The sequence below is a fragment of the Miscanthus floridulus genome, chromosome 1, assembly GCF_019320115.1.
Source record: "Miscanthus floridulus cultivar M001 chromosome 1, ASM1932011v1, whole genome shotgun sequence".
NCBI lineage: Eukaryota > Viridiplantae > Streptophyta > Magnoliopsida > Poales > Poaceae > Miscanthus > Miscanthus floridulus.
Window position 1 is genome coordinate 166,213,483 of NC_089580.1, and position 26,028 is coordinate 166,239,510.

The 26,028-nt window shown below is 46.2% G+C and overlaps 1 protein-coding gene across 2 annotated transcripts; it reads right to left on the reverse strand.

Moving 5' to 3' along the window:
- Nucleotides 1-18,263: 18,263 nt before the first annotated feature.
- LOC136546913 (serine/threonine protein kinase OSK4) lies at nt 18,264-24,544 on the reverse strand. Of its 2 annotated transcripts, none has more exons than XM_066538878.1 (11): nt 24,270-24,544; nt 22,631-22,821; nt 22,305-22,489; nt 21,694-21,876; nt 21,469-21,600; nt 21,193-21,378; nt 19,856-19,945; nt 19,701-19,784; nt 19,468-19,608; nt 19,164-19,394; nt 18,264-18,708 (listed from the first exon to the last, which is right to left on the reverse strand). In XM_066538878.1, the coding sequence occupies exons 2-11, from the start codon at nt 22,812-22,814 to the stop codon at nt 18,595-18,597; spliced, it is 1,530 nt and encodes a 509-aa protein (XP_066394975.1). In that variant the 5' UTR covers nt 22,815-22,821; nt 24,270-24,544; the 3' UTR covers nt 18,264-18,594. The 2 variants fall into 2 exon arrangements, with proteins under 2 accessions (XP_066394975.1, XP_066394967.1); XM_066538870.1 differs by having other exon boundaries at nt 24,261-24,544.
- Nucleotides 24,545-26,028: the final 1,484 nt, after the last annotated feature.

Consider the following 26,028-nt stretch of genomic DNA (forward strand, 5'->3'; position numbering starts at 1 on the left):
TCAGACTCTTTCATCACGATTGGATGGTAGCTGGAGTACGCATCAAGGAAGCAGAGGGTTTCTAAAAGGTCCTTATGTGGTTTTGGTAATTGAGTGACAACCTAGGTGGACTAATTGTGTTTATGTGAGATACACAGGTGATTAGTCCATAGGTACATATGTGTGAGCAACATATGCCATAAAGGTGAAAATGGCTTGGAGATGTTGCAAAGCTCACACATGTGATGATGAAGGAGCCTCATTGCACATGAGACATGACATTGAGTCATGTGATCAAGGTGGAGAAGATCAAGACAAGACTTGGCTTGATGGACCGGTTGCAAGCATGAAGGGCAAGTCGGAGGCTTTGGAGCGATGGACCGCGTGGTGGTGAAGCTTGAGCAAGACTTGGCGCTGATGGACGAAGGCAACGGTGAAAAGCAAGTGAAGTCAAGATCGATGAACCAATATGATCACATGATGATATGAAGTGGATCACATCATTATTGATCGTATTGGTGCATGTGTTGCATCGACATTGGAGGAGATGGAATGGAATGCACAAGGCAAAGGTATAACCTAGGGCATTTCATTTCACTGGTCATAGGTGTGTAGAGAAGTTGATGACCGGGTTTAGGATAGATGGCCGTACTATCAAGAGGGGCAAACTTGTTTGTATATCAGTCATCTAGTGCCACTCGAGTGATCTAACTTTGCATCATCGCTAGGATTGAGTGGCGTGGCAAGTTGAGTGGCTAATCCTTTGAAAAATGATTGTGAAAATGCTAACACACATACACATGATGGTGTACACTTGGTGGTGTTGGCACATTTACAAAGGAGATGAAGTTGGAGTTGATGTGGATCAACTCGGCGATCAAACGGAGGTGAGAAGGGTTTGAAACTCCACCGGTAGAGTGTCCGCCTGTAGAGTGCGGATAGTTCGATGGTGCCACTGACGCACTAGACAGAAAAGATAGGGTCTCATAGAGTGCATCGGATGCTGGTCATGTAGTGACCGGACGCTGGGGTCCTACATCCGGTCAATGGTGACAGACAGCGTGCAGGCGTCGGTCATCGACCGGACGCTGGTGCTAGAAGTGACCGGACGCTGGCTGTGTGCGTCGGTCATGGTGACGTGTGATGATGCAGGCAGAGCAATGTTGCTGGAGGTGATCGGACACTAGTGCTGCGTCCGATCACGACCGACCGGACACGTTCGGTCATGTCTAGTACCTGACTGGAAATGACCGGACGCTAGGGTTGCTGCGTTCGGTCAGTTCAAGCTAGAGCGTCCGGTCAACATATGACCATTGAGATCGGGCGAATTGTATTTGAAGGAGGGGAAACGTGGCATGCATCACACGATCGGACACTGAGGTCCAGCGTCCGGTCGATCAGACCAGAGCGTCCGGTCGTCCCAACTTTTGCCCAGTGAAGGGGTAACGGCTCTATTTTTCATGGGGTTATAAATAGAAGCCATGGTCGGCCTTGGGCCATAAGCTGAGCACACTAGAGCCTTGGTTGCTTGTGTAGTAGTGCTTGGGAGCCCTCCATCTCACATATACTTGATAGTGATCATTCGATTGTGTGAGAGAGCGATTCTAGTGTGATTGCATCGTGAGGTTGCATTGAGTGGCACTAGGTGATTGAGCTGCAAGCCGGTGGTGCTTGTTACTCTTGGAGGTTGCCACCTCCTAGATGGCTTGGTGGTGGTCTCCATCGAAGCCCGCAAGAAGCTTGTGCGGTGCTCCGGAGAAGATCTTTGTGAGGGGCATTGTGCTCGCCCCGCAGGAGCCGCGAAGAGCAACTTTAGTTGAGCATGTCATTGAGCTACCCTCACTTTTGGGGTAGGTTCTTGTGGTGCCCGACGTGTGGACTTGGCGGGTGATGCCAATTAGCTGCCGAACCACCAAGTGAGCGGTCGACACAACAGAGACATAGCGTGTTGGCAAACACGTGAACCTCGGGAGAAAAATCACCGTGTCAACCTTGTTCTTCCTATTGGTTTGCATCCTTGTTACATAAGCTTGTAATTACTTTTGTATACATTATGCTTGTGTAGTTGCTCTTATAATTAATTAGCTAGTGTAGCTTACTAGTTACCTTCTTGCTTGTGTAGCAAGAAGTAGCTCCCTTGCGTGGCTAATTTAGTTTGTGTAACCTTGTTAGTCACATTACTTAGTTTGTGTAGCTAAGTAATTGTGCTCTCTAATTTGGCATTGGTTGCCTTGTTATTGAGCATTGCTAGTGAGCTTAGGTGGCTTTGTGCTTTTGCTTACTAGCTTGTGTAGGAGTTCCCTTGTTGCTTAAAGTACTAGTGGCATAGGTTTGTGTGACCTTGCTCCTAGAATTGGTTAGGTGAGCTCTAGCTAGCCTGGCACCTTTGTTGCTTAATTAGTATCTTTGCAAGGTGCTAGAGAACATAGATAGAGGGGTGTAGTCTTGGCTAGACCGATAGTTCTAATTCCGCACGGTTAGCCGACGCGATTAATTTTAGAAAGAACTATTCACCCCCCCTCTAGTCCGCCATCTCGACCCTACAAGTGGTATCGGAGCTAGGTCTCTCATTTGTGGTCTTCACCGACCCGAGAGGATGGCGTCTAGTGGGCTAGATGTTTGTGAGACACATATTTTTGATGGCACAAACTTTGCACTTTGGAAAAATCACATGCTTGATCATTTTCGTGCAAAGGGACCTAAGTTTTGGTGGATTGTCACTAGTGGTCTCACCCATGTCTTGGACCATAGAAATCTCACCAAAGCTCAAAGAGTTCTCTATAAACTTGATGCACATGCTTGTTGTTTTCTAATGGATGCATTGAGTTTTGATTTGATGAAACAAGTAAACTACATGGGAACCACACGTGAGATATGGGAGTCCATCAAGCGCACCTTCGGTGATTCCTCCATATGGGATGATGGCAAATTCAAGAAGGAGGGTGTGCCCAAGAATGAGGTGCATGAGTGTGTTGAGCATAACCACAACTTGGTGATTGTGGAAGATTGCTCCACCTCATGGTCAAGTGATGATGATGATGATCGATCTACTACAAGTTCACTTGACAAGGTTGATGATGATGCCACAAGTGTTGCAAGTGATGATGCTACCCCATGCACACTTGATGGTGATGATGATTCATGCTCAAGCCATGATGAAGATGCTACTACAAGCTCTCCAACTACATCACCACATTGCTTCATATCACAAGGTAACATCAAGGTAACAAATGATAATGTGGTTGATCATGTTGATTCATATGATAAGCTTGTTAGTAGACTTCACTACTACAGGATTGATTTTGTGTGACACCTCCAAATCCTAACCGAGGCGGGCACCTATTTTGTGCGCCACGGTTAATGGCCACGATTAACCGAGGCGGACATTATTTATTTACCGTGACGGTCACTTTTGCCCGCCACGGAAAATATATTTACCGAGGCGGGCAACTTAAAATGTCTGCCGCGGTTAATAGCTATTAACCACGGTGGGCATTTTAAGTTGTCCACTTTGGTAAATATATTAACTGAGGCGGGCATGTTACAAGGCCCATCACGAAAAAAGACCTAGCCCAATCGGCCTAGAAGAAGCCCAATAACCACTCTAGTATAAATATGGCACTTAGGGTTTCCAACACTTAGCCAGCCTCCTCTCACCTTCTCACAGACAGCCACACTCCTCCACTCCCCTCCCCTCCCCTCTCCTTCTCGCAGACAGGCCAGTGGCGGCAGGCGAGCTGCGACGCTGGCGATGGCAAGGCGCACGGGGGAGGAGCCTCCTCTCCCTCCACCGATGGCGCCTCCCTCACTCCCCTCCCCTCCCTCACGAAGCAGACAGCGGCGCGGCGGCTCTCCCGGTGGCTCCACCAGATCCGACTCCACCAGAGCGGCGGCGCGGCGACGGCCATTCCCCATCCTCTATGTTGCGCCTCCCCCAACTCAGGTAGGTTGCCCTCGCTCCTCATCTCCCTCTCTTCCACTCCCTCACTCTCTCCCCTATATATGCATGCAGGTCCAGTCTAGGAGCACCGCCGCCTTCCCTTGGGCCGCCTAGATCTGGTGCAAGGATATCCCGGCCACCACGGTGGCTGGTCCAGGTGGGTCCGCGAGCTCTAGCGGCGCGAGGAGGCAGAGGCCGGTGAGATCCATATGCACGAGGACAACGACCGCGAGCGGGTCTGCGAGCTCCATCAGCACGAGGAGGCAGAGGCCAGTGAGATCCACACACAAGGACGATGACAGCGAGCGCGTTAGCAGCAGATCCAATGCACCTGGCAGCGGGCTCGATTGGGCCTGGCGATGGGCTCGCTAGGGTTTTTTTTGTTTTTTCCAAACCTTTAACCACGGCGGGTATCCTAACCTGCCCGCCACTATTAATCGATTAACCGTGGTGGGCAAGTTGGCCCGCTGCGGTAAAGCCATGATTTCCTGTGGCCTTTGAACCACGGTGGACAGCTTTGCCCACTGTAGAAAACCGATTTCGCCCGCTGCGCAAAATCATTATAGTAGTAGTGCTTGCTAGCATGACCATGTCTTTAGAAAATGAGAAAGCTAAAACATTGAAATTAGAAAATGAAAACTCATTTCTAAAGAACTCTTGTGAAGAACATAAGAAATTACTTGATGCTTATAAATCTTCACATGATGAGCTAAAATTAAATCATGAGACACTACTTGCATCTCATGATGAATTATTAGAACAACATGCTTCTCTCATTAAAATGTTTACAAAGAAACTTAAAAATAATAAGAGCTCATCACATGGATCAAATGATAAATCACAAATTGTTGCTAACCCTTGTGATGTAGGCAAGAAGCATGTATCCACCTCTTGTGATGATTTATTAGATATGCCATGCTCTTCACAAATAGATGCTTGTTCTACTTCTATGTCTTGTGAGACTAACATTTTGAAGGAGAACATTGAGCTCAAAAGTGAAGTGAAGAAATTGAGCAACAAGTTAGAGAGGTGCTACAACTCAAAAGTCACCTTTGAGCACATGTTGAAGACTCAAAGAAACTATGATGACAAGTGTGGCCTTGGCTTCAAGAAGAAGATGACAAAGGGCGAAAGAAAGAGAGAAAGAAAGATGAAGAAGCTACAACAAAGAAAGCTTTCTCATACCATGTGCTACCGGTGTCATGAAATGGGACACCTTGCAAATGGTTGCCCTAACATTGAGAAGCTCAAGAAGATAAAAGAAGATGAAAGGCTCAAGCATGTCAAGTGCTTCAAGTGCTGCATTTGGGGTCATCTTACCTCAATGTGCCCAACCAAGCAATTGGTGAAGCAACAAGTGAAGCCTCAACCAAAGCCACAAGTTGAGCAAGAGAAGACACCCCAAGAGCAAATCAAGATCAACCATGAAGATGGTGGTGACTTGATGATAAAGAAGAAGAAAACAAGAAGGGGTGGAAAGGCAAGGCATCCAATGCAAACTCAAGATGCCAAGATGATGAGCAAGAATGAAGATGAGAAGAAAGATTATGCTCACACCAAGTGCTTCAAGTGTGGAAGTGTGGGACACTTTGCCTCTAAGTGTCCTACCAAGCTTGAGAGGAAGGCTTAAGCAATCCATGAGAGGCAAGGCAATGAGAAGCACCACATGAGCAAAGAAGAGAAGGCTCAAGCAAAGAGAAAGTGCTACTCATGCCGAAAAAGGGGACACATGGCACATTCATGTCCCCTAGGTAAAACTTCTAAGCATATTTCAATTGATGATGATTCTATGCTTAGGAAGGATGGTAATGGTACCTCTATGGTTGCTATTACAAAACATCCCGCTATTCATGCTAAGGCTATGCCTAAGTATGTTGCTCCTAACTTGAGAGGACCCAAAGTTGTTTGAGTACCATCAAAAAGTGGATGATTGTTTATAGGTACCATCGGCATTGGAGGCTTGGTTCAAATGATATTCATCTTGTTGATTATGTAGTTGAGCCAAGTATTGCTAAGTGATGATCATTGTCCCAATGCCATGACAAATTGAGTGAAGTCCAAATGTGCTACAACATACAAGTGTCAAATTCAAGTTGTTGGTAACTTATTGGATATATTTGATGGTTTACAAATAATTGAGTTGAAGCTTGCAAGTTGGATGATCATGAGCTAACCAAGGTATATCTTTTCTTGATCATTTCATTTGGGTGCATATGAGTTGATTGAATTGGATAAATATGCAATGTTGCTTGCTATGAGATGATTGAATGGATAATTGATTAGTAGTCAAGTTTGAATTGATTTGTGTTGGATTAATTCATGAGATGACTTTTAGTAAGTGATTTGAATAGATATATGTCTTATGGAAGTATTCAAACAAGTTAGTTTCAAGTTTGATTCATACATGATGAAGTATAGCTCAATTGTTGAAATCTGTCCTATAATTGAGAATCTGAGCTAGCTGTGATCTTAGCCATATTTGAGTAATCAACACTTATTGGACTGGTATAAAAATGGGTGTACATGCTCTAGACTTATGGTATAAGATGCTGTACAAATTTCATGAAAAATGGATAAGAGATGCTTCGGTTTTGGAGTAGTTCTTGTCAGCTATAGTGCAACAGTTTTTAGCATGTAGCAGTGGTGGAAGAATTGAAATCAGGTAGCAATCTAGAAGTCAAATAAAGCTCAAATTTTTACACCTGATAGATAACTTAGTGAAGCACACCTCCACCAAATTTCGTAGTATTTGGATTTGTACTTTGAGAAATATGCTTATTCCTTTGAAGGGTACAAAATCTGTTAGAAAAGTGACAAATGTTGGATTGATCTAGAGTCACTTTGATTGAAAGGTCCTCAAGATGGAAACATGTTTAATAAGTAATTGAGGCACCTAAGTTTGGTTTTAAGATGATCTATAAGCATGATAAGAAAAGAGTACAAGGTTATTTGATTGTGGAGTGCACTTTGCACACATTTGATACTCAAGATGAAGATCAAGATCAAACTCAAGTTGAAGATATAGTTTAAGTTCTAGATATGATTGGAGATCATTTGGTAGAAAGAAAAGGACTTAAACAAGTAGAAAGAAAAGGACTTAAAGAATGAATCAATGTCACTCATCAAGTTAAGTCCATCACTTGGATCAATCAAATCAAGTCATTTCAAGTGAGTATCAACAATGATTTTTGGAGAGAGGTCACTTCTCCTTAATGTAGGGGCTTGCTGCCTATGTGTAAGTGAACCAAGTGTGGTACTTGGAAGGCTAACATGGAAGTGGTGATCCGAGGAACATTTGAGATGCTTAGTTGAAGCAATCAAAAGGGTTGATCAAGAAAAGCAAGCAACACCCAAAAGAGAGCTAGTCATGATATTTCAAGTGGTATTCTCAAATTGATACTCTCATACAAGCAAAGATCAAAAGATAAAACAAGCCAACCACAACAAGAAAGTGCACTTGATCATAAGTGGTATTCATTTCATATGGGTGAAGAATGAAATTCAACATGGTATCTATTGGTCTTCACCAAGCTTATAATTGGACTTCACATTGCTATTGGAGTAATGAATTGGAATCTATGTGACTATCCTCTACTCTAACATAGCAAAGGTATCATTGTAATATGCATGATCATTTCATCCCTTACTAGTATGCAGTTAGTGCATATAGTACATACTTCATAGGATCATGCACAACAAATGAAATGCTTAAATTCATAGCCTACCACTATTGTTTGAATGATTACTTGATCTAGTGGTTAGTACATGAATTTGTTCATGAGCTAGTGAACCCAAGTACTTGACTCAATTTGGATTGCTAACAAGTGACAAGTACAACATTGGCAAGATAACCCTTGCAAGAGGTGTGAAGAAGCTTGCCATTGGTTCAAACTGGAATTGGAAGCTTAGGCAAATCAATTTAGTTCAAGTCAATCATAGAAGCTCATGGTAGTGATAAGAGTACAAGCACAAGACAACAATGCAAATGAATATCTAGTTTGTTTATTTCAAATGGTATCTAGACTCAAGTATTTTATCAAGTATCTACAAATGATGTCTAGATCAACTCATAAGTGACATCCTATAAGTGGTACTCATGAAGATAGCAAATATTTAAGAAATGGTTTTTATTGAAAAATCCAACAAGTGGTTCCATACTAGAAGATTCTTTCAAGTGATATCACATCTACACATAATATCAATCATGCAAGAAAATGGTTCCACAAGTAATCCTCAACTTTAAGTGATCATCAAATGAAGAATGCATCTCTCACCTACAAGAGCTCAAGTGTATCAAATGGATGACCCATGCTATCACATAGGGGGAGGTGTCACACAAATTGGTATCAAGATCAAAGATCCTATGTGTGGTATCTCAAGAAGCCTTATACAAGATACAAGTGGTATGAGTTATAAGTGGTATCTACAAGTGGTGTCATTCCAACAATCAAGTGATGTCCATAAAAAATGCAAGATTCAAGCCTCAACCATATACCTCAAATGTATACCTTTGCATCAATGAGAAGCTCGCCTTTTATGGAAATTGATGACAAAGGGAGAGAGATTGTACAAAGATATGAAAGCTTTGAGATTGAGATTATATAAGGGGGAGAGATAAGATATAAAAGCTCAAAGAAGTAGAGGTTGGACATAGATATGGACAAAGAGGGAGCAACATTGAAGAAAAGAGATGGATCAAAATTCTTGGACAAGAGAAGCACACAAATAGGGGGAGGAAGCTCATGAACTTTGATTGATTGCATTTGATATATGCATATTCATGTGCTTGCTTGCATTGCATAAGCTTTCAAATTCAATATGCATGCTTGTGTGGTATATGCTAGTTGTAGAACTTGAATGATGATTTGATAACTTGCATGCATAGGATGATAGCTAGACACTTGGTATGTTTTTCAAGTAATGCTAGTACCTTGCTTTTAATGTTGATCTCATAAGGTATTTAGTGCTTTTATTTCCAAGTGATATCTAGCTAACCATGGTGCTAAGGATGAACTTAAAGGTGTAACTCCGATTGGTACATGCTTCAAAGGTTTATTCTATACACCTTAGCATCATTTTATAGTAATTACTCCCACATTTTTAATCTATGCATATGTGCAAGCTTCAAATCAAACACTCTAGCACATATGTAGGGGGAGCTAATACTACCATCTTGGGTTTGTGGTACTTGTCCAAAATCATTTTCACATAGTAAAATTGCTTGGGCAAGCAACATGAATCCAAAAGAGCCTAATTTCCATATCTTTGTAGAGTTGTCATCAATTACCAAAAAAGGGGGAGATTGAAAGGTCCTTATGTGGTTTTAGTAATTGAGTGACAACCTAGGTGGACTAATTGTGTTTATGTGAGATACATAGGTGATTAGTCCATAGGTACATATGTGTGAGCAACACATGCCATAAAGGTGAAAATGGCTTGGAGATGTTGCAAAGCTCACACATGTGATGATGAAGGAGCTCATTGCACATGAGACATGACATTGAGTCATGTGATCAAGGTGGAGAAGATCAAGACAAGACTTGGCTTGATGGATCGGTTGTAAGCGTGAAGGGCAAGTCAGAGGCTTTAGAGTGATGAACCGCATGGTGGTGAAGCTTGAGCAAGATTTAGCGCCGATAGACAAAGGCAATGGTGAAAAGCAAGTGAAGTCAAAATCGATGAACCAATATGATCACCTGATAATATGAAGTGGATCATATCATTGTTGATTGTGTTGGTGCATGTGTTGCATCAATATTGGAGGAGATGGAATGGAATGCATAAGGCAAAGGTATAACCTAGGGCATTTCATTTCACCGGTCATAGGTGTGTAGAGAAGTTGATGACCGAGTTTAGGATAGATGGCCATACTATCAAGAGGGGCAAACTTGTTTGCATATCAGTCATCTAGTGCCACTCGAGTGATCTAACTTTGCATCATCGCTAGGATTGAGTGGTGTGGCAAGTTGAGTGGCTAATCCTTTGGAAAATGATTGTGAAAATGCTAACACACATACACATGATGGTGTATACTTGGTGGTGTTGGCACATTTACAAAGAAGATGAAGTTGGAGTTGATGTGGATCAACTTAGCGATCAAATGGAGGCAAGAAGGGTTTGAAACTCCACTGGCAGAGTGTCCGCCCATAGAGTGTGGATAGTCTGACAGTGCCACCAGCGCACTAGATAGAAAAGATAGGGTCTCATAGAGTGCATCAGACGCTGGTCATGCAGTGACCGAACGCTGGGGTTCTACATCCGGTCAATGGTGACAGACAGTGTGCAGGCGTCGATCATCGACCGGACGCTGGTTGTGTGCGTCCGGTCATGGTGATGTGTGATGACATAGGCAGAGCAGTGTTGCTGGAGGTGACCGGATGCTGGTGCTGCGTCCAATCGCGACCGACCGGACGCATCTAGTCATGTCTGGTACCTTACTGGAAATGACCGGATGCTGGGGTTGCTGTGTTCGGTCAGTTCAAGCTGGAGCGTCCGGTCAACATATGACCGTTGAGATCGGGCAAACTGTATTTGAAGCAGGGGACACGTGGCGTGCATCGCACGACCGGACACTGAGGTCCAGCGTTCGATCGATCGGACCGGAGCGTCCGGTTGTCCCGACTTTTGCCCAGTGAAGGGGTAACGACTCTATTTGTTCGTGGGGTTATAAATAGAAGCCATGGTCGGCCTTGGGCCATAAGCTAAGCACACTAGAGCCTTGGTAGCTTGTGTAGTAGTGCTTGGGAACCCTCCATCTCACATATACTTGATAGTGATCATTCGATTGTGTAGTAGTGCTTGGGAACCCTCCATCTCACATATACTTGCATCATGAGGTTGCATCGAGTGGCACTAGGTGATTAAGTTGCAAGCCGGTGGTGCTTGTTACTCTTGGAGGTTGTCACCTCCTAGACGGCTTGGTGGTGGTCTCCGTCGAAGCCCGCAAGAAGCTTGTGCAGTGCTCCAGAGAAGAGCTTTGTGAGGGGCATTGTGCTCGCCCCGCAAGAGCCACGAAGAGCAACTTTAGTTGAGCATGTCATTGAGCTACCCTCACTTTTGGGGTAGGTTCTTGTGGTGCCCGACGTGCGGGCTTGGCGGGTGATGCCAATTAGCCGCTGAACCACCAAGTGAGTGGTCGACACAACGGAGACGTAGCGTGTTGGCAAACACGTGAACCTTGGGAGAAAAATCACCGTGTCAACCTTGTTCTTCCTGTTGGTTTACATCCTCGTTACACAAGCTTGTAATTACTTTTGTATACATTGTGCTTGTGTAGTTGCTCTTATAATTAGTTAGCTTGTGTAGCTTACTAGTTACCTTCTTGCTTGTGTAGCAAGAAGTAGCTCCCTTGCGTGGCTAATTTGGTTTGTGTAACCTTGTTAGTCACATTACTTAGTTTGTGTAGCTAAGTAATTGCGCTCTCTAATTTGGCATTGGTTGCCTTGTTATTGAGCATTGCTAATGAGCTTAGGTGGCTTTGTGCTTTTGCTTACTAGCTTGTGTAGGAGCTCCCTTGTTGCTTAAAGTACTAGTGGCATAGGTTTGTGTGACCTTGCTCCTAGAATTAGTTAGGTGAGCTCTAGCTAGCCCAATACCTTTGTTGCTTAATTAGTATCTTTGCAAGGTGCTAGAGAACATAGATAGAGGGGTGCAGTCTTGGCTAGACCGATAGTTCTAATTCTACACTTGTTTCGGTTAGCCGACGCGATTAATTTTAGAAAGGACTATTCACCCCCCTCTAGTCCACCATCTCGACCCTACAGTTTCGCACCCCGAGGTAGAGTCGACTATTTGGTCTATGCGTGGTAAAGGAAACGGATCCTTTGGGCATGCTTTGTTGAGACCCATATAGTCAACACACATCCTCCATTTCCCGTTCTTCTTTCGTACAAGCACAGGATTAGCTAACCACTCTGGGTGGTGTACTTCCCTGATGAATCCGATGGCCGACATTTTTGCTATCTCTTCACCGATGGCCCTGCACTTTTCCTCATCGAAGTCATATAGGCATTGCTTCACCGGCTTGGAGCCTGGATGGATTTTCAAGGTATGCTTGGTGACCTCTCTCAGAATGCCTGGCATATCTGAGGATTTCCACGCAAAGATATCTTTGTTGTCGCGGAGGAAGTCGATGAGCGCGCTTTCCGATTAGGAGAAGAGCGTGGTACCAATGCGTACCATTTTACCCTTAGAGCTATTGGGATCTATGAGGACCTCCTTGGAGCCCTCTACCGATTCGAATGACCTAGTCGACTTCTTTGCGTCGGGTGCTTCTTTGGCGACCTCCTCCTTGAGGGCATCGAGTTCCCCGAAGGCAACGATTGCTATGGCGTGGCCATAGCACTCGACCTCACACTCGTAGGCCTGCTGGAAGGAGGTGCCAACGGTGATGACCCCATAGGGGCCCAGCATCTTGAGCTTGAGGTATGTGTAGTTTAGGATGGCCATGAACTTTGTGTAGCATGGTTGTCCCAGGATCGCGTGGAAGGTTCTGGGGAACCCAACCACCTCGAAGGTGAGGGTCTTAGTCCTGTAATTGAACTAGTTCCCAAAGGTAATGGGTAGATCGATCTGCCCGAGTGGCGTGGCCTGCTTCCCGGGCATGACGCCCATCACATCGAGCGTCTTTGCATACATGATGTTGAGGCCGCTGCCTCCGTCCATCAGTACTTTGGTGAGGCGCTTTGGGCCGACGATCGGGTCGACCACAAGCGGATATCTTCCTGGGTGTGGGACGACATCTAGATGGTCGGTCCGATCGAAGGTTATGGTGGACTCCGACCACCAGAGGAAGGGAGGTGTGGCCAGTTGGATCATGTAGACTTGGTAGCGTGTGACCTTCTGACGATGTTTGGAGTCGTAGGACGTTGATCCTCCAAAGATCATGAGGTAGCTATCTAGCGTTGGAAAGCCATCGTCCTTCTCCTTGGTGTCGTTCGTAGTGGGGGCAGGTTCCTTCCCTTGCTCCCCTTTGTTGGAGCTTCCGAACAAGAACTTCCACATGAGGCTGTAGTCCTTGAGTGGATGCTTTATGGGAAAGGCGTGGTTTGGGCATGGCCCCTCAAGCATTTTTTCAAAGTGGTTTAGAGCGCCCTCCATGAGCTTCTAACCACCCTTATGGTCAGCAGCAGCCATGAGCGAGTCCTCATGTTGTTGCTTCTTATTCTTTCTTTTGGCAGAATGATTGGAGGTGCCTTTGCCGGCACCCTCGTCCCGCCTTGCCTTGCCCTCGAGGCGATCGAAGATCGCTCTGACCACCTCTTCTCCTGAGGCATGGCTAGTGGTGATGTCTAGGATCTTCTTGGTGGTTCATGGACCCTTGCGTCCCAGCTTATGAACCAAGGACTCATAGGTCATCCTAGACAGGAAGGCTCCTATCACATTGGCGTCGACGACGTTAGGGAGCTCGTTGCACTATCGGGAGAAGTGCTAGATGTACCCGCGGAGGGTCTCACCAACCTTTTGATGGTAGTTCTTGAGGTCCCATGGATTCCTAGGATGTTTGTACGTGCCCTAGAAGTTTCCCACAAAGATCTCCTTTAGATCCACCCAACTCTAGATTGCGTTAGACGATAGGTGTTCCAACCACGCCCGGGCCGAATCGGCCAAGAACAGTGGAAGATTGCGGATAATGAAGTCATCATTATCCGCACCACTGGCTTGATAGGCCAGCCGATAGTCTTCGAGCCAAAGTCCAGGGTTTGTCTCCCTAGAGTATTTAGGGATATTGGTAGGTGGTCGAAACCTTGGCGGGAATGCAGCATTGAGGATGTGCCCGCTGAAGGCCTGAGGCCCTAGGAGGCCAGGGCTCGAGCTTTGGTCCTCGCTGTTGTCGTAGCGTCCGCCGCATCAAGGATGATAGCTGCGGTGGGCTCCTTCCCTTGGGTCACTGTAGGCGCATCTATGGGCATCGATGGTGCTACGTGCATCGCGGTTGTGGCCGAGACGTTGATGTACCAGGATCGCAGCGTGCTTCCCGCTGCCTTGTGGTGCTTGGTGGACTAATGTGTCCCTAGCGGGATGCATTGAGGGCGTACGCTGGCTGGTGTTGAGCTCGTGTTGCTGACACAATGAGCTTTCTGCCTGCTGCGCTACCGCACGCTCAAGTAGCGTACGAATTTTGCGGTGGGCCCGATGATCCTCGGGCGTTGTGGCCTATGGAAGGCCATGGAGCAAAGCCGTTGCGGCGGTGATGTTCTAGCTTGCCCGAGTGAAGTGAGGAAGGGTTTCATCGTTGGCGATGATCCTTCGGTTCACGTTGCGGACCACGGCGCATGCACGCCCACCGTCTCCGTGGCGCTCGATCTCCCAATCGACCTCCGTGTACTCCCGAATAAGCTGTTGTCTAGCTTCGTCTATCTCCCGCTTTTGGGCTCTCAGCTGCTCCACCCCTATGTGAGGTGGGGCCACTATCCCCCCTTTGGTTCCATCGCTGAGGTTACCTACCGGGGTAGCGTCATCCGTGGAGACGCTCTCAACATGTCCCTCGGGTGTACCCGCCATGAAACATTCTCGGGAGGGGTGATGGGTCCCCCTGCTGGAGTTAGAGCCAGAGTCTGACCCTGGTCCCTCCGCGAGGAGGCCATGGAGGGATTCCGTGACGCTTTTGACCATCCCCACGAACTCGTTGTTCGTGGGGGGTGGGATCGTGCGCTGTGCCACAAGGTGGCTAACGGTCACCGTGACATTGTGGAGACCGAATAGAACCACCATCGGGGTGCTCTGCGCAGAGTGTTCCAAAGAGGGGGTGAGGCGGCGTGGGTCCTCCCTAGACGGCTGGGGTCCAGGGGAGACACCGAGCTGGCACTCAAGCCTCCCGTAGTTGAAGCTGACGGAGGGGAGAGACTAGATGGCGGCGTGGGCCAACGCCAACTCCCCTCCCACCGTGACGATGAAGTCCAGGCCACCGAAATGCACATGTGCGCCCGAGACCTAGCTGATTGTGTGGCTAGCCATCCGAGGCTTGATTCGAAACGCGCAAAGGCCCCTACTTGGCGCGCCAACTGTCGGTGTTTCAAACAAACACCGGCTAGTAAATTTATAATTGTTGCGCATTAGGCCCGAATGGTGCACTAAAGGATACAAGATTTATACTGGTTTGGGCTGAATGTCCCTACGTCCAGTCTATTGCTGTTCGTGTTATTAGTATCGAAAAAGGTTCATAGTAGAGGGTACAAACGGTCAAGAGAGGGGTAGGTCCCAAGTCTCTGATGGAATGGTTGAAAGAACGCTAAGAGCCGATCGCTGCTTGGCTATATGAGTGATGTGTTGTGTGTCTAACTGATCTATCAAAAAGTGCGTCCCTTTAGTGGGGTGTCCTACCCTCCCTTTTATAGACCAAGGGGGAGCAGGGGTTACAGATGGAAGAAAGAGGAAAAACCCAAAGGTAGAGAAGGTCCTTCGGGGGAGCTAGGTCTTCCTTTTCCTGTGTGCCTGCCCTGCTAATATGGCAGACCGTGTCAGAGATGGTGTGTTCATTGATCCTTATAGGGCCATGTCCTGGCTTCTGTCAGCAAGTGGGTGCGTCCCATCCTTCACTGGCGGATGGTGCGGCGTGTCAGAGAGTCAAGCTACGACCCTACGGGGAGTAAGCGGGGAAGTGACCCTACGTCTGTCACTGTAGATGATGTGAATTCTACCTTGGATCATAGTGGTTGTCGCATGCTTGTGTTAATATCCATGTCCAAAGACTGATGGCGGCGCCCACAACACTATGGGACAAAAGTTGGCGCCTACAACACTGTTCGGGCACTGTTAGGTCAGAAAGGGCTTAAAGCGCCCATCCCATCGTATCCTGGTGGTGCCTTCCCACATGCGTATAGGGCATGGCCCTCGATACTGTGGTTGACTCGAATGTCCTGTCGTACCCTGTGCTCGTCTTTATGAAAGATCAGGGTGCAGTCGTCGAGCGAGGCGGAGCAGCCCTCAGTCATCGGACGAGGCGGAGCCTGCCCTTGGGCATCGAGCGAGGCGGAGTCTAGCCCTTAGTCGTCGGGCGAGGCGAAGCCCGCCCTCGGATATCGGACGAGGCGGAGCCCGCCATTAGCCATCGGGCGAGGCGGAGCCTAGCCCTCGGGGGTCGAGCGAGGCGGAGTCCATCCCTCGGGGGTCGGGCGAGGCGGAGTCTAGCACTCAGGGGTTGGACGAGGCAGAGTCTAGCCCTTAGCCATCGAGCGAGGCGAAGCCCGCCCTCGAAAGTCGGGCGAGGCGGAGTCTAGCCCTCGGTGGTCGGACGAGGTGGAGTCTAGCCCTTAGGGGTCGGGCGAGGCGGAGTCTAGCCCTTAGCCATCGGGCGAGACGGAGCCCGCCCTCGGACGTTGGGCGAGGCGGAGCCCGCCCTTTGGACGTCGGGCGAGGCGGAGTCTAGCCCTCGGTGGTTGGGCGAGGCGGAACCAATCTTGCGTCGTTCGGGCAAGAAGCGCAGTAGCGTTCTTGTCTGACCGAAAGTGTCAACGTTTGATGGTTATTAGTTCCACCTCATTGGGTACCCCGGTATTAGGTCCCCGACAAAAGGTCAAGCTCAAGCCATGCTTCTTTCAACTGCTTTTCTCACTTCACTATCTTGATTTATTCACTTGTAGAGTTGACTAGTTGAGATTGGGGTATTCACAAACTGTTCCACGACTCACCACAAACACGGGAGATCGCTAGGCGAGCTTTTGATGGGGTGAAGTAGAAGATAGGGTTTGAGAGGAGAATCTATGAAGGCAGCGAACCAAAGAAGTAACCAAACAACGCCAAAAATGATGGAGAGGGCATGTATTCCAACTTCCCGGTGCAATAATATCTGTAATTATTAGCCGCCCACCATTGGGGTGCAAATCACTTCGATGCATCTACGATGGCGGTGGAGCCACGAGTAAGAGATGTCAGATGAGGGTTGTGGCCTATGGGTGTGTTTGGTTGAGCTATGACTGTGGGGAAAAGCTGATGTGGACTGTGAGCTATGGAAAAACTGATGTGGGCTGTGAGCTATAGAAAAGCTGAAAGCTATTTAGTTAAACAAATATAAAATATACCTTCTATCTTTATCTCTCTTGAAACAACTACGGAAGAGCTTTTTATTCCACCAATTTCGAAAAGTAAAAAGCAAAAAGCCAAATGCCAAAAGCAAAAGCAAGGTCAAACCAGCTTTCAAAAATATACTACGAAAAAACAGCTACTTCTAAAAAAACGCCTAAAAATAACCCTTTTGATTGACTTTTAGGGCTAAAATCAAAAGTCCAACCAAACGGACCCTACGTCGCTCGTCTGCTCCCTTGCTTGCTCCGTTGTAGCCCGCCCAATGACGGGATGATAACGCATGGTAGGCTCAGAGCACATGCCAATGACAGCTCCAAGGGTAGTTTCTCAAGGTCACACTAGCCAACGCTTGCGCTAACTCGAGCTGGAGCTTATGGCGCCCATGCCATGAGTTCAGTTGGCTTTAGAATGGCGGCAGAGTTGAAGCAAGCGAAAGAAGATGACACGTGAGCAAGGTTGAGTTAAAATTATAGATTCTAAATCAAATCTGAAATCTTTAGGTTAAGATCATAATAATAATATCATAAATATAAAAAAATCATAGAAATGTAGACTCTACTAACTAGAATCGTAGAATCAAACCCCTGAGTTAAAATTATAAAGACGTAAAATTACAGATTCTAACAATTATGCATGTGAGACCTAAGTGTCAGTGAGGTGAAAGGGAACTTAAGGTATAACAAGAGAATTTTTGGTGATACGAAACACATTGGCCTTTGCCTTTTCGTGGTCCCAATGGTATTTAGGGAATTAGGGGGGGGGGGGGGGGGGGGGGGTTGCTTCCCATCGTGCCTGCCACACAGGCAGCGATGCCAGGCATTCGGACGCCTAGGGTCGGATCTATTTGTCTCTCCATGGCTTCCAAACAAGGCTGCAAACCAAACACGCGCCCTCCCAGCGTAGAAAGGGCATATCTCAGGCAACGAAAGAATTGTAATAACATGGTGGCAAACAGATGATTTACAGCAACATTTCCCCCAAAAATTGTTAATTATAATGGCCTATATCCAATTCATCCTTTCTGCTTGTCGCCGTGCTTGTACGATTCCTCCAGTCCATACATGCATATATTGGGGAAAAAAGAGAAAAACTTATTCAACAATCATGAAAAATATTCGATTAAAAAAATCATAAACAAAGTACTCCGTATCTTAATGGCTCATAGTGAACAGATATTATTAAATTCACTGTCAAGCAGTCTATCTATTTAATAGTAACAAAAATTAAATCAAGTAGCACGATTTTTTGCAGATGCGTCCAGTAGTTGTCAAGAAAATATCAGCAACTGCAAAATTTTCAAGTGCAACACACCATAGCTATGTACAGTAAGGCGAACAAAAGCCGGATCTTGCAATTTTTTTTCATAATAGCTAGTACAGCATCGCCATCTGCGGTGCCACAGCCTGCAGAAACAGCAATGTCCATGCAGACAGTAATATACTAATATACTAAACCTAAGTATACATCTAGGGACAAGTTAACAGGCAACCTTTAGGCGCTTAACACAAGACCAGTCACTCAAACATGTTCGCTGTCCAAAGACGAGAAAAAGGTTCCTATTTACATGCTTTCGTTTATTCATCACCTCAGTAAAAAACTGCACATGGTAGAGCTCTGTTTAGTTTTTCACCACTCTGAAGAGAAACAGAGCACTATAGAACCCTAAGCTTGGTAAGGAAGGCCGCACAAAAGTCAAGGAAGAGGAGTTGAGGTCCAGTAATTCTCTGCATATCGAGGAGGTACTTGTCGTCCTTTGTCTTGTAAAGCTGAAGAAGAATAAAACAATGTCAGCAAATGCATCAGTGCATTACAGTATTAGTACCACGAGTACAAGATAGATGTAATATATGGTTGACTAGTGATGTTAAGTATCAAAATTTTGAAAGTTCGTTTGGTAAAAATGGCACCAGATACTACTTGTTAGAAATACCAGATGCATGTGCTGTAGATTCACATGCTGGAAACACAAAAGTATGTATTAGGAATTCTTTTTTTTTTAAAAAAAAGACTGAGGCAAGGCAGCTTGAAAACACACAATTTACTTATATTATTAACGGTGATTCAAACCACAAGATTGGAAGAAATAGAGAATGCATTGCTCTGTCCCCACTACAACAATGATTCAAAACATGTGAATGGACAAATCGACAATAATGGGTTAAAAATCATGATGAATTACATGGTGAACAAAATTCAGTTAGTGTAACGAGCTACTACACACCTGGAATTCAAACTTGATCACAGCAGGTAGCCTCCCATTTGCATCATCATTATCCATGATGGTAGAGTCACCAAGAAAGCTGTTGCTGGCATCTAACATGTCATGGACTTCAGGAAACCCTGGGAGCCATCTGCATTTCATGTTGTAGTGCCCATTCTTCTTCCAGCTGACGTTTAATTCTTGAAGTGCTTTTAAGACCTCAATCATTATTTCACGAGGGTGGGCCCGAGACTGTTGGTGAAGTGATACATCAATACAAGTGCTAGGTCATACAAAGCAGAGTAAGATGAACAGTATGCGCGACCTGGAGTCCAAGCGCCCATTTTCTTTCAACAGGATAATGTGGCCGCAAACCACTGCTATGAGGATCACTGCTTCCTGGAACATAATTCCTCGTACCAGAACTAGATGATTCGGACGACGCCAGCTGATTTAAATTCCTGTCCTGGAGAGGCAACCATTCAAACATCAATAGATCAAATAAACCCTCAAGATTTTTTTTTCTGTTTAAACACCCAGGTGTTAATGTGTACTAACCATTGATTCTTGATAATCTGCCCCAAGATAGCCACTAGTTGCTCTAAACCGATTGTCCAATAGTAAATAATATGCAACAGTTGCCTGGAAAATTTGCCAAAAATTAGAAGTGAAGTCACCAAAAGGAACATAAGGCTCGCAATGCATGTCCATACCTCATTTTGAAGTCTGCTGCACAGTGATTCGCACACATGGTTCTTGTTAAATCCCATATTAACAACATCTCGAAGTGTATCTTCATCAATCTTCAGAAAATGACAATGTCAGAAAATGCTATAGAATTGTTAGGAGAAGAATGATAGGTGGCTAACAAGTGTAGAAATCAATCCAACGGAAACACCTAAATATCCCTAAAAAAAGTAACAATGCATGAAAAATTTAGTGCTCCACTTATGTACTCCATGAGACATACATGCTGGTGGATTGGTGCTACTATAAAGCAATGTTTTTAAGGCGTCGCTTTGGCGTCGCCTAATCGGCAAGGCGCTACAGGCGGGACGACTCGCCTCAGATTGGTATGGCGTCCGCCTTACTACCATGGCGTCCGGAAGTCGTCGATTTGGCGTCCGATTCGCGCCTAATCGTGCGTGGCGGGCGCCATACAGGGGTCCGTTTCTGGGCGGTGGGAAATCGCGGAAGAAAGGGCGGGGAAAAGAGTGGGCGCGCAGGAGAAATTGGTGTGCGCAGAGAGACGCGCGGGAGAAATAGAGCGCGGAGAGAGGAGCGCGCGGGAGAAGCGGACCTACCAGCGAGCGGGAGAGCAGGGGAAGAACCGGAAACCACACCTCGCCCGCGCGGACGCGTTCTCCCGCGCCGCCGGGAGAAGTCGCTGCCGCCCAGCCGCGAGGACTAGCCTCCCGCAGGGCCGCGGCAGCTGCTCTGGTCCTCTGCCCGTCTGCCGAGCCGCCTCCTCTGGTCCGCTGCTGCTCTGGTCCTCCGCCGAGCCGCCCCCTCTGGTCCGCCGCTGCTCTGGTCCGCCGAGCCGCCTCCTGAAGTCTTCTGTTGAGCCGCCTCCTCTGCTCAGCAGGTACTAATTGATTCCTCTGCTCTGTATTTTTCTACTTGCTTGTGGCCTCTTCTTTCGAGCCGGACAGCAGCAAGGTATGACATGCTTCCAGTTCTCTAGTCTATACTACTGTTGGATGGCCGTAAGGCGTCGCCTCGCCTTACGCCTTACTCGCTTTAGCGTAAGGCGGTAGTTGGTCGCCTCGCCTCGCTTTACCGCCTTAAAAACATTGCTATAAAGACTACCTGCAGTAAGGAATTACTCCAAGATACAGCTTTTGACTATAGATTTGTACAATATACAATATTACGTTCAATAGATACTACAGAAACATGCTTATAAAAGTATTTTTCATGGAAAATAGATAGATGATAATCTGATATGAACAATATATATACTTTTCCTACATATTAGTGGACAAAATTAGAAAATTTTGGACACAAGAATACAATAGCAGCATAGCCACTTATAATTCAGAGGATATACCATTTTGGCTTGCTGTGTCGTGTCTGGTGGAGGCACTGCCAAGTAACGAGGAAGGCAAGTCTGGAACCATTGATGCTCCCGAATTTCCCGAATTGTGATTCTCTTCATAGGCTCGACAACAAGCATTCGTGGGATCAAATCCCTAGCCAAAGCAGATAAATGACTTGGAAGTGTGTAGATACCTCCCTAAAAAACGTAAAACCAGGTAGATGGTCACATCTTCAGAACAGAATCTAATTGGTGCAAGGTTTGTAGTCCACATAAGTGCTTTCTCACCTTAATTTTTTTGAACAGGTTGGGAATATTCTCATCATCAAATGGAAGAGTTCCACAAAGAAGAGCATAAAGGATCACTCCACAACTCCATACATCGACCTCAGGTCCAGCATATAGTTTACCAGATATTACCTGCAACGGAACCACCACTATGTATCAAGAAACATGGTGTGCAAAAAAGGACAAAAATATAACAGCAAACTCACAGCAATAGTAATAAAATACCTCTGGAGCAGCATAGTTCGGACTCCCACAGCTAGTCTTCAAAAAATGGCCATCATGCATGACATTGCTCAAACCAAAGTCAGCAAGTTTTACATTATACTTTGAATCAAGTAACAAGTTTTCTGGCTTTAGGTCACGGTGGACAACCATGTTTCTATGGCAGTATTCGACGCCAGATATGATCTGTTCATGAATTTTTCAATGCAGAAGAAACAACTAATAAGACAAACCTGGAATTTAGATACAAAAGAAAAAGGAATATTTTAAGTGGCATATCCTCCACGGAAAGATGCAATGTCTAAAGCATTATTCAAAATTTTGAACTACATGCGATAGTGATACCCTAAGACAAAGCAATTACCACATCATGCTTGTGAGTCAACATGGTGACAGGTCAGAAGCTATAAATAAGGCAAGGCAAAACTATCCAGATACTCAATGAGAGCACATTAAACACAACAGAAACAAATGAGGAATATGGATGCAATGTCCATAAATACCAAAATTCACTGATGCAAAGCAAGAAGATAGAACAGTTATTTGATAACTACCTATTGTGACTCGGAAAAGCAAGTCACTAGAAGTAACTAGACAAGAAAAATGATAAATACCTGCTGGAAGATGCGGCGAGCTTCATCTTCCTGTAATCTGCCTTTCTCAACAATGTAATCAAACAACTCGCCATACTTACAATATTCCATCACAACATATATATCTGTTTGTGTGTATATGACCTCATAAAGCCGGATGATATGGGGGTGAATGAACAACTTCAATATCTTGATTTCTCTCTTTGCTGGAAACAGGATCCAGGGGGTCTTAATTATCAAAGCAACTCCAGGTCTTAATATTATCAAAAGCACCATTAAAACTAAGCTTGCTTATTATCAAAAAATTATTAGCGAAAAATGCACTATGACTGGATAAGAAACCAAACCTTTCTCTTCCATTTCCATATTTCTCATTTGGCGGCAATTGATGATCTTTATAGCAACCCTATGTCCTGTAAGCTTATGCTCGGCAATCTTCACTTTTCCAAATGTGCCAATACCTAAAGTTCTTCCCAGGTTGTAGTTCCTTAATGCTTCAGAATGTCCACCCCCTCTAGTACTTCCATCCATTTTCACTCTGCCATTAATAAAAGAAGATATATGTTCATTGTATAAGAAATAGGGCAATATAAATTATATTTAAAGGATTCCATCCATTTTCACTCTGCCATTAATAAAAGAAGATATTATGTTCATTGTATAAGAAATAGGGCAATATAAATATTATTTAAAGGATTCATTGCCCGGTAAAAATACAGATTGTACTTGGTGTACTCCCCTTAACCAAACCCTAACCATAAGCCATCCCAAAAGCCTTTAGAGGCCTTTGTCCTATGCAAAACATCCTAAGGCATCCTCGCAAAATAGAATCCCGTTTAGAGCATAACCTTTACGGTGCCTACTCACTGGATCTGGTCCACGGATGTTCAGGTGTTGCATCCACAATATTTAACAGATAAAAAAACTCGAGCTGCGGGGATAGACACCCCCGAGCTATTTTAGCTTAATGTAGAGGACTTCTCACCCAGCCCGAGAAAACCCTCGAATCCCATGCCCCGCCCGCACACAGGAGCCCGTTAACCGGCGAGAGGGACGGTCCATTTGGGAACGGAAATTCGCCCGACCAAAGATTTGAACTCTGGTCACGGGGGACGCCACCCGGAGGCTATCAACTGGTCTAGCAACCGTAGGCTATTTAACAGATAGCAGGTGGCGCAATAGTAGATTTCCCTTGGCGCTGGAAAGATATTAGTAAGCAATGGAATCCTATGGTTTAATTCCTTCAAAAAGCCCTAACCAGCAGAGGCAACCCGGTCACCTCAGACAAATAGATCGATAAACGGCAGCACCTAATTTGCTGACTACACCTAATTTGCTGACTACCTAGTGTCAAGAGTCAAGACGCTTAGTATTAACACGTGAATCTGCACACATAACACACGCCAGTAACCAATCAGGTACTACGGTCCCATCCATACAAGAAACAGACGGGATACAAACCGGAATCTCTCGGCCATAGAGGCCTTTCAGCTCAGAAGCTAAAAATTGAGGAAAGTGAGATCGACTGTGCACTCAATCTACTGACAAACTATTGAAGCAAGGGACCTCATAGAAGCAATAGATCGAGGTTGATCTTGTGCCAAGCGATGAGAGCCTAGCTGGGAAGGATCTGAGATAACGAAGCTGGAGGCGATTACTTCCTTACAGACTGGTGTTGCGTCCGTGGAGACGAACACCGCCTCGCTCAACAGTCCGTCAAATCCCCCACCACAACCGCAGCGTCAGCACCAAACGCCGCTCAACTCCCCCACCTCATCTACTCTTCCGATGCTACGAAATCTCCTCGCCCTCCCTAAGAAAATGCGACAGCGAGCCCCAGCTCGATCCGCAGCTCAAAACCACCCCCGAATCCCCGAGCAATTATTCCCCCAGATCCCAACCCGAAGAAGAATCGAAGCAGGAGAGTCACAGCTGAGCAAGCCAGCAGGAAATCCACGAGAACAGCAGCGTGGTTACCTTACTTACCGGGCTCGCCGGCCCTCGACAGGTCAATCTTCCTGCGCGCGGACGAGCGAGTGCGGGCGGAGGAGACGGGGAGCGGAGCACCCACGACCACGAGTGCGAGAGGAGAGCGGGGCGGAGAGAGGTTTGCGGAAGCTTTAACCCGGTGTTAGCTTTTAATCGCCCGCCCTCGGCCGGGTTGGGCGAGGCGAGGCGGCGGCGTTACCGGGGGAAGGTCACCGTCGCGCTGACGTGGCAGCTCGCTCTCCCGGCCGCGGCCGCGTTTGGCTCCTTCTGCCTTTTCGGTCTTTCCGTCGCTTTGTGGCTCCTCTCGATTTTCTTTCCTTCCTTTTCTCGTGTGCACGCGGCTGTGGCTTGTCGGAGGCGCTTTTGGTCGCCGGTGGGGTGGGCCGTGGGCGAGCTGACACGGCGCTGATGCGGAGCGGCGTCGGAGCATGGTTGTTTCCGACGAGGAGGACCTATGGATTGGTTGCGTCGTGCACGTGGTGAACGGCTCCTAATGATGAAAACTGATCGGATACGGTTGGAAATCATCGATATTATATTTATTTTCATATTTTTATTCAGATTCGGATTCGAATACGGATAGTCAACTATGTCGGATAAGATATGATTGGATATCGACATCATAAATATGCGATTTGAGTATTCGGATACGGATATGGTATCGGATTTTGGATATCTGGACTCGGATGTTGGATATCCGGATTCGGATACGGACAGATCTCAATCCCTCTAAACAGATTCGATTTCGAATACGGTCGGAAAATATCCGTACCGTTTTTATCCCTAATGGCTCCCCTGGTTTGTTGTTAACTCACGCTTTGGTTTCAGCCAAAGTTTATCAGTCAGCTAACATTATTTTTCTCCCATAACAAACCAACATCAGCCGAGCTTATTAGGCCTTGTTTAGTTCCAAAAAGTTTTCCCAAAAAGTGCTACAGTAGCCATCCCATCGAATCTTGCGATACGTGCATAGAGCATTAAATATAGACGAAAAAAAAACTAATTACACAGTTTGGTTAGAAATCGCGAGACGAACGTTTTAAACCTAATTAGTCCATAATTAAATACTAATTACTAAATAAAAACGAAAGTGTTACGGTAGCCAAATTCTCCAATTTCACCCAACTAAACACAGCCGTAGTCCATAAACCAACGAGCGAAATGACGCCATCCCTAACGCCGGCGCATTTGCGCTGCTCCGCAATTCGCCCGAATTTTTTACTTTTTAGCCCTTTTTTTGAAAGTTTCTCACAAATAGACCCCTGGCGGAAAGAATTCAGAAAATGGACCCTAGCTCGGCGCCAGCGATGCTGACGCCGAGCTCGGCGCCAGCGTCCCTGGCGTCGAGCCCCTGGGCTGGGGCAAACTTACATGGAAAGAAGCTCGGCGCCAGTCACTCTGGCGCCGAGCTCGGCGCCGTTGACGCTGGCGCCGAGCATGCAGTACGACGTGCGTGAATAGCAAAGTACGACGTGCGTGATTTTACAGCAGAGGTCAGAGGGCCAGATTACGCCAGAGGGGGAGGAAGGAAAGAAGAATCGCCGGGCGGGCAGGGCCAAGCCTTGCCGTCCGTGTGCCGTCCCAGACGGGTAGGGCTGAATACCAGACCAGTCTGTCGATGGATCGATTGATGCGCGAGCAGAAGTGAAATTTTTGTATTTTGGTCCCTTTTGAAAATATTTTAACCTAGCCTATTGCGGGTGCCGGGAGACCATTCAGAGCGGTAGAGACGATGCTACCGGAGGTAGTGCATGCC

Coding starts and splice junctions, on each gene's coding strand:
- LOC136546913 (XM_066538878.1), bottom strand. CDS start 22,814: ATGGATGGAAGTACTAGAGGGGGTGGACATTCTGAAGCATTAAGGAAC. Junction 21,877..22,304: donor CTCGCCGCATCTTCCAGCAG/GTATTTATCATT, acceptor ATTCATGAACAG/ATCATATCTGGCGTCGAATA. Junction 21,379..21,468: donor ACCTGTTCAAAAAAATTAAG/GTGAGAAAGCAC, acceptor TACGTTTTTTAG/GGAGGTATCTACACACTTCC.